Raw genomic sequence first — 9,571 nt, forward strand, 5'->3', positions numbered from 1 at the left:
CCGTAAGTGTGACTCTATTTGATTTATGGTGTGTATTTTACTCTCACTAAATCTAAGCATGAAAAATAAAATAATGAACTTATTTCAAGGTATGTAAAGCATACAGGCTTTTAGAACACTTAAGTGATATCATAAGGTAACTGGACATTATAATTGTTATTTTCCTTAGCTTTAATTAGAAGCTTCTTGATCATATGTTTTCATATTAAAGTAAAAATGCAATAAACAGACTTACATTTTTTAAAGATATGAAACATATGACACAAAAGTAACAGTAAAATTTTTTGCAGAATTGTCTCTAGAATTCTGATTTATTTGATTCCTAGTTAGAACTGCTCATTATGGACTCTAGTCCCCATAACATATGCTGTACTTGAAATCTAAATACACAATACATGCGCACAGACACAAGATTTATTTGTTTTGAACTATGATGGACTTCATGTAACTGGAAAGAGGTTTTTTTTTTCCTACTGTGCCCTTTTCATGTTTTTTTAAGGTACTATTACATAGCTAACTTTGAAACAAGTTTTAAAAGTAAAATAAAAGTTTCTGTTCATTTTTATAGGATTTGAAACAAAGAACACAAAGTTCTCTGCCACAAAAAAATGTAATAAGTCTGAGTGCGGAGCCAAGGTAAATAGCATAATTTCTCATAAACTTTGACCACTTATATGACTTAACTTTTTGGGGTTTTCATGATTTTGTTCTGGACCCAGCATATATCGTAAGGCAGTATTTCATTTAATCAACTTACAAATTTAAAACAATTGTTTTGAAGAAATGGATTTTCTCCCATGATTGTGTTGTATTCAATGCTAATAGCTAACACGGCGTTTGGTACCTTGATAGCTGAATAAACTATTATAACAATATTTCTTACAGAATACTTGATGTTGGATGGTAAATATGTAGCTTTGTTCTAAAAATTACCTTATATTTATAATATTGATTATTTTTAGAGTATGTTCTTTCTTGATTACCTTTTTATTTACTTACCTTGTTTTCATTAATCTCTGATCCTGTATTTTTAAATGAAAGAAGAGACGTAATTACTATTAGAAGATAAGGGCTCCTACTGTAAATTATTTACTAGATAACTCATTGTGCTTGTAAAACTGCCTCATTTTCACATTGTTGATTTATGTTTAAGTAAATGGGAAAGGTGTTCAGTCGACCTAAAAATGGGGCATTTAATCGATGGCTGCCTCTGATTTACAAAGAAACCTTTTATGTTTTTATTAACAATTATTTAACCAAGTTATCCATTTTTAATGAGCAAATATCAATCAGTCAGTACCCAGTGTATGCAGATACACAGTGTAGTTTTTTTTTTTTTTTTTTTTTTTTGCGGTATGCGGGCCTCTCACTGTTGTGGCCTCTCCCGTTGCGGAACACAGGCTCTGGACGCACAGGCTCAGCAGCCATGGCTCACGGGCCCAGCCGCCCCGCGGCATGTGGGATCTTCCCGGACCGGGGCACGAACCCATGTCCCCTGCATCGGCAGGCGGAGTCTCAACCACTGTGCCACCAGGGAAGTCCCACAGTGTAGTTTTGTAATATAACTTTTTACTACCTAAATTGAGAAATTGAGTATCACCTGTTATAAACTGTAGAATAAAAGAGTAATTGTAAAGTGTAATTCATGATTTGACACTTGATTAAAATTATTTTAAAATAAATGGAATCAAAGTTATTACAGAAATTTTATAATTGTTAATAAAGTTGAGATTTCAGTTAAACATAGACTAGAGCCTTAGCTGACTAAACTTCTTCAGTAGATAGAAACTTAAAGCATATATAGGTCAACCTTAGAACAGGAAGGTAAGTATATTTTAGTAATACTAAAGTATCACTAAAGTAATACTAAAGAAACCCTACATCTCATTTGGCTGGAAAAAGGAAGGGATTAATTTGAAAAGAAAGTTTAAGTCTTAAGTTTAGTCTCGCTGAAGTCTTAAAGCTTTCATATTGCCAGGCCATAGTTAGGATGAAAGGATAATGATATTGAAAGAAAAATCAGTTGTAAAATTACGAAACATTTTCTTTGTCTTAAAATAAGTAATGTTTTGATGAATTTTGGGTTGTATGGACATTCTTTATATATTGTGTCCCTAATAAACTGTGGTGTCAGTAAATCTGTTTGGCTTTCGGCATAATCCTCTTATCTATTACCTTTTTTATCTTTTTCTATTTTGGTGGGGGAAGATCTTCTTTTTTGCTGACTCTAAGAATAACTTATGCTTGCTATAAGTAATTCATGCTCCATCCCCAGCCCATTAGTCTTCCTGTGGGTACATGTTAAGGTGGGTGGGATGCAGTGGGGATGGGGCCATAATGAGTCAGAGGACTCATGCTTTGTGCTCTGTCCTTGCCTTAGCCCGACGTAAGTGATAATTCAGCCTTACTTATGCCAGAGGAAGAAAGTTAGGAGATAGAGGTCTATTAATTAAGGACAGAAAGTTAGGAGATAGAGGTCTATTAATTAATATACTTCTGCGTTTTTAATATTGAAGAGTTTTAATTAAAGATAAACATAAGTAGGCTTTTTGAATCTATTAGGAAAACAGTCACTTTTTGATATTTCCGTTTAAACAGTTTGTATTTAAATAGTGTTCTTCATTTTAATATTATATCTTCAGAGTTCTTTTCTACCAAATGTCAATGCTCCTGTTTCTGTAGTTAGGTGAATTGGGAATCCTTAGGATTGTCTGATTCCTATTTTTATCTTTATTGTCCTTTTTGAACTTTAGAACCTCATGAATAAAACCACTTATATTTTTGGTTTTAAAATCTATTTTTTACTTGTTAGCCACAAATTTTCTGAGTTATTGATCTTTCAGTAAAATCAGTGAAGAATGGAGGACTGATGATGGCCTTTAAAATGGAAGCCTTTGGTGGTTTTATTTTGCAGGTACCGAAAGTTAAATAATTGTACTTCTCAGTCTTTAAATTGACAGTTTCAAAAGAGTGGCCATGGGCTTCCCTGGTGGCGCAGTGGTTGAGAGTCCGCCTGCCGATGCAGGGGACACGGGTTTGTGCCCCGGTCCGGGAGGATCCCACATTTCGCGGAGCGGCTGGGCCCGTGAGCCATGGCCGCTGAGCCTGCGCGTCCAGAGCCTGTGCTCCGCAACGGGAGAGGCCACAACAGTGAGAGAGGCCCGTGTAACACAAAAAAAAAAAAAAAAAAAAGAGTGGCCATAACTCAGTCTTCTATTCTTCGTGAGTCTTCTGTGATGCTCTAAGGCTTAGCTTTATTTTGCTTATAAGAATAATACTTATTTGAACAACATATTATCAATCTAAATAAAACATGCATTCTCAATAGGGAGATGTCTTCCCTAGGAGGCTAAGAATTGGTTCTTGCGTGGGGGGGGGGGCGGGGAAAAAAACTTATTTTTTTTAATATGCAAAGCACAGATACAGCAGATAATAGTACGTAACAGATAAACATTTTATGTGTAGTATTAACATTGTAGAGGGATGATTAGGAAAAAATGTCTAAAAAGAATCTTTAAGGAGGTTGTAATAAAAAAAGGTTGAGAAACACTGGTCTAAATCCATACAGTTTAAATAATACATGTAAATGAATTTGATCATGCTGTTGGCAATATTATAACCTAACATGATTTAGTTTGTGGGTATTTAAAAAGTAGTCCATGATCTGCTGAAAGTGACATAGTACATGTCAGTGTGCCTAATTTAGTTCACAAGGTTATGTGAGCTGTATAGTGAATACATTCTTAACCTTTGTATAGAAAGCAGATGTGATTAAAAGTTAAAAGGGCACCCTGGACAAGTCATAAATTGTCTAGCCTTAAATAATCCTTAAATGTACAAAGATGTTTCTGTTTCTCTACATTCACAATTGCCTAAGGAAAGCAACTGTAAGGACACTTAATACAAAGATTTACAGGATTAGGAACTTGGAGAACACTGAGGATGCAAGGTAAAATCTGAGACAGGCACAGAGATTTCAGTCTTCTTTCCGTATTCCATCTGTTCAGGCAGGACAGGATTAAATGTTGCCACAGCACAGGTCTGTAAGTCACGTGGTTTGACAAGGTATAAAGGAACTTTTTTTTAATGGTAGATAATTTGAAATGCCACCAAGTATGTAATCAAAGTTACATCGAGATTGCGTCTGTAAATTTGCAAGTTTAACTTTTCAAGTAATAGATATGTTTTTAGTTTGAGAGTAATTTATTCAAACCACTATTACAAATTTACCTTTAAATGCTTTTAATTTTTAGCAAGGTATTTATTGGTAAGGAATCCTACATCTGTTTCTTTTGGCTAGAAAAAGAAGGGATTAATTTGAAAAAAAAACATTAACCATGTGGAGACACAAATGAAGTCAATGTTTTCTAGGCTTAGGTGACTTCAGAGTATCAGCCAGATTTAAAAAGGACAGAACTCTAGAAAAGGCACTGGATAACCCATTCACTTGGGGTATTGCTGGATGGCCTCCCTGCCCCTCTAATTTAATTCGTTTGTTGGATGACCTCCCTGCCCCTCTAATTTAATTTCCTCTCTTTTTCTCCATATATGCTTTTCTTTTGGATTCTAATCATGATTGAGAGCATCATTTTCTTTTTAGCTGTCTAGGTTCTGTAACCCCAGAAATCACTTTGACTTCTGTCTTTTCTCATTCCTTAAGTATCATCAATTGTAGAGTCTTTTGGATTTTAGCTTTACTCATCACTGACACCCATCCTCTCCTCTCTTTCTGTTACTTTGGTTTTAAGCCATCCTTTATGTTTTGCTTGAACTACTGCAGTGGCTTCTTGCCCCAAGGCCTTTCTCTGTGCCTAAATTATTAACTATAATTTATGTAGTTATCTGAGGAATCTACCCAAAGCAGAACTCTGAAAAAGTTACCTGGCTAGAAACAGCAAGGCTTCTTAGGACCTAGACTCGAAAGTCCTAGAAGGTCATTTTCACTACATTCTACTAGTCAAGCAAGTCACTAAGGCCATCCAGGATATAAGAAAGGGGAATTATTCTCCATTACTTGATGTGAGGAGCATGTGCAGGAAGCAAAGGGAATGATGGCGGTCATCTCGGGACTATCTACCACAGTTTGCCACTGACCACCACAATTCACATACCTCCCATGTGCAAAATAAAATAAACTCACCCTCCTCCCAAGTTGCCCAAGATCTCACCCCATTATAATAGTGGCCCCAATTTTTCATCTAAATCAGGTCCAGCATGGCTCAGCCATATGGCTGGGAATTGTTGTTGGCTTATTTCTGCCAGTATAATTATTTGAAGTTAATCCCACTAGACTGTAAGCTCCTCGAGGGTACGAATTATTTCTGTCATTTATGTCCACCACTATGCCTATGGTATGATATTCAACATAGTAAGAATTTAATAAAGATTTGTTGTAATATATTTTATTATTGCTTGAAGAGAATATTAAACTTCAGACACCAGATATGCATAGAATATGGTTCACATTCTATGTGAACCATATTCTATGTGAAAATATAGTATCCTGGTGTATATTCTCCCCAATTGATTCTTTCATCTAATATTTGTAGGTTGAGTGGCAGAAGACTTCCAATCCACTAAGTACTAATACAAGTAAAAATCAGCAGTAATTCAATATGGCTTTGAATTTGATCAGCATTTAGACAACTGCTCATTTGAGATTTCAGAGTTTCATACTATGAGACTTGAAAAATTTAGGATTGCATCTCAGCATCATTGCATTCTTGTAGAATGAACTTTGTTGGGGTTGCATTCTTGGGGGCTCTTCAGAATGAGTGGATTCAAAAGATACTCCCAAATACCTGAATGAGTTGCCTTATCAGATCATAAGACTTTTTTTATTATTGTTGACATAAGAGTGTTTGCCTGATTCTACGTTTTGTATTTTTAATATTGTTCTCAGAAACAGTTCTTCTGGTAGTAATTATCTACTAGTGTGATGGGATTCAAGGCTTTAGAGCATTTTCTGATTGGTCACTATGTCATCAACCTATTTTTATACCAAGTCAGAATTAAGTAAGAAAGTATCTAACATCTCTACCAGTTATTTAAACATAAGTTTTAAGTGAAGAAACCAAGTTCACAACCTTGCTTTTATTGTTTGGAATATTCACTGTTTTTCTTTGGGGGAGATGGAAAAGCATTAGCAGTGATAATTAGTGTAAGGACTGTGCTTGTTTTTCATGGATTGTAATGTTCAAGCTCAAGTCTTATCATGTACTAGAAAGCTAGTATAGAAGTGTCTTCACATTAGTTAGCAGAAAGATAAATGGATACAATCAAGAAGATAGAACGTTTTTTTTTTTCTTAAAAATGGTGGGTTGCATTTTAAAATTATACTGAGGGAATTCAAGATGATAATAGAATACATGATTTGACTAGGATTTGACACTGTACTCTCCAGAGGTTCTGTTATTCTAAGAGCAGCCCAAATGTCCTTTCCTGAGAAAACTAGTTTAGAACTTCTCTTTTAATGGGGGAATTATTAACTGACAGTACCGGAGACTCAAAAAAGCTGAGCTATTCTAGTCTAGGTCTATCTGGGTATTAATTGCATAGTCCATTTATGAGTTGAGTCATTACTGGACTTGAAGGATGAGTTCCTAAACTCTTCTCTGAGATACTTTTCTGTTTAAATATTAATTGCTTGTGAAGGATATTTGTGTATTTTCATCTACATTCCATCTGAGTTGTGTTTTGTTAATTATGACTGTTCTTAAGATGTATATTGACCAGTTCTCTGATTATCCAGAAGCACGTTTCAGCCTGTTTGTAATCTGGAATATTTTTAGAGGAGTGGAATATAGTATATTATTTAAACAACCAGAAGTTTCTTAGGGAACTGGAGATACCTTCCCCATGGTACATTAGTTAATTTTATGTTAAAACTTCTTTGCCTAGTGTTTGGAACTAGTTTTGGAATGAACAGTCATGTCTGGCAAGCAAAATAAATAACCTTGTCTGGAGTTTGCCATTCTAAGTCAGTCATTCACTGGTTTGCTTTCTCCCTGATTTTTCAGGGAAATAGATCTTTGGAGAGCGAGTAGGAGGAAAGACTCCACCTTTCCCACACTATTCTCCCCACCCTTATTATTTCTATTTATTTTATTATATCAGGAATGATGAGTATTAATTCCTGAAATACTCTTTCAACCTCACATTGACTTAGATGAAATAACACCTATTACATTTTTTTTTTTAATGTTGACACTTCCATTTTATATGATGGCTGACTAGGAACCCTGAGACTGACTCTCTCAATTTTTTATTAAAACTCATGAAAACATGAAGATGACAGTCAGAGGAGCACCAAAACCTTGGTTTGACGGTCACCCTATTGCCACAATCTAAGATAACCTCAAACTGCAACGCTGATCGAACTGGACTAAGAAATGCAGTTAGTCACTGACCAATGATAAACAGTTAGAAATAAAGACACCATGCAGGTCTCTAAAAGCAGGTGTGGAGATTGATTCCTTTGCCTTTCCATAATGTCTGCCCCCAAGGCTTTGAAATTCTGGTACTTTACCAACAAGAAAAATGGACAAATGTTTTTCTGCAAGGAAGGTGCTACTTTTTATAGCTAGATAGGTAGCTGTTCTTTACTTTTCATCCTCTTTGCCTAAGATCTCTATTAAAAAACCTCTACTTAATTGACTAGCTGGATCAACTGATACTCTGCATTTCTTTTCTGTGCCCATGGCACCCTGACCTTGTTGCTAATAGAATACTAGCTAGCAGGCTGGCACACTTCTTTCTGTCCAGTATTTCAGTTAAGTTATGTGATTACCACCAATCAATTACTTATTCCCAAATCAGTTTTTCTTGTTATTTTTCTCTCATAATTTGATTTTTATTAAAGTGATGAATTAAGCAAAAAGATTTTGTTTTAATATAAAGTTGAGTGCTTTGAGTCACTGATAAATACTGACGAGATGACTACAAAAGATTTGGGAAGAAATTGTAAAGATGTAGAAGCAATCTGCACTCAGATTGCTTTATACTTTTAAGTGTTTAAGTTCTTGTTCTACTTTAGAAAAACTAAGCTAGAAACCACAGATAATTTATCATATGTATGGTTATGCAGAAAATATGACAGAGAATGCCAATTAGTGGTCCCATAATCAAAGCAGAAGCTTTGCTCTTACATCAGTAGACTGGGACATGATACACATTTGTATGTTTTATGGTAAAGTATATATATATATATATATATATATATATATATATATATATATATATACATATACACACACACACATATACATACATGCATCTTAAAGATGTCCTACTTTAATTTTTACTTTCAAGTCAGCTTTAACTCTTTCAGTTAATGGATCTATTGCCAACCTTAATCACATTGATGGCTTTCACTGTGTCTCTATTTTACGACCAATTTGGAGACTGAATCTGCCAGAAATAAAATAGGCAGGAGCAAATGGGGAACTGAAGACAGAGCATTGATCTAGGGCAGTATCCACTCAAGGAAATCGCTGTTGGTGGTGGCATGGGCCAGAAGAGTACCTGATATTGTTTGTTGAAGAAAGAAGCCCTCCATTTTTTCAGAACAGCAGAGCTGGTGTAGAAGACCGAATGCCACAGACAATAGCCCCCCTTGGATAGTAGCCTTTTGGGAACTTGCAGTCAGGCTGCATCTATGCATATGAACCTATTTTTCACTTATTCTTTTCTCCATTACTGCATCTTCTTTACGTCCTTCAGACATTATTAACAAACTGATTATTTCCTTTATTTCTGGTTGTGCATCTCCCTTGCTAAAGTATTAGCTCTTGTTCTTTCAAATTCCCTGGCAAATACCTGGTACATTGTAGGTGCTCAACAAATATTTGTCAAATAACTAATTCTAAATAAGAGATGAACTTCAAGCAATACCACAATAAAGACCAAGAGGTACCTTTCTCATACACAGGGGCTGGATGGATGTCTATTTCTTTTTTTTAACATCTTTATTGGAGTATAATTGCTTTACAATGGTGTGTTAGTTTCTGCTTTATAACAAAGTGAATCAGCAATACATATACATATATCCCCATATCTCCTCCCTCTTGTGTTGGATATCTATTTCTGTGAGGATAAGTAAATGGAAAGTTATCATAGGAAACACATGAAAAAGCTCTGCAAAATGATGAAAATTAGGGTAACATGAAGACTGAGAAGAACAACTTATCTCTTAATTTATTACAGAGACCAGAAAATATTTTTTTTAAACTCTTTTGAATTCTCAAAAAGTTAAAGAGTCACAATGTGGAATTTGTCTCCTTAGTGTTTTCAGGGTATGGTATCTTAAACCATTCTTTTCATCAATTTTACATAAACTTGAAAAGTGCAAGTTCTTCCCAGGCCCTTATAATTAGTCTGCTGTGACTTTTGTTCCTAGGTACAAAATTATTTTAGATTTATTGGATTTAGATTTCATTTGTAGAAGTTGAACAGACTTCATTTATTTATTTATTTATTTGTGGTACGCGGGCCTCACACTGTTGTGGCCTCTCCCGTTGCGGAGCACAGGCTCCGGACGCGCAGGCTCAGCGGCCATGGCTCACGGGCCCAG

General features: G+C 35.2%; 1 protein-coding gene across 1 annotated transcript in view; it reads left to right on the plus strand.

Annotated features, from left to right (window-relative positions):
- Positions 1–9,571, plus strand: part of MAN2A1 (mannosidase alpha class 2A member 1) — a 161,179-nt gene that overhangs the window by 91,548 nt on the left and 60,060 nt on the right. The window contains exon 12 of the mRNA XM_007462587.1: positions 569–636. Within this exon, the coding sequence (XP_007462649.1) occupies positions 569–636 (68 nt within the window). The remainder of the gene's footprint in view (positions 1–568; positions 637–9,571) is intronic.

The sequence above is a fragment of the Lipotes vexillifer genome, unplaced genomic scaffold, assembly GCF_000442215.2.
Source record: "Lipotes vexillifer unplaced genomic scaffold, Lipotes_vexillifer_v1.1 scaffold710, whole genome shotgun sequence".
Lineage (NCBI taxonomy): Eukaryota > Metazoa > Chordata > Mammalia > Artiodactyla > Lipotidae > Lipotes > Lipotes vexillifer.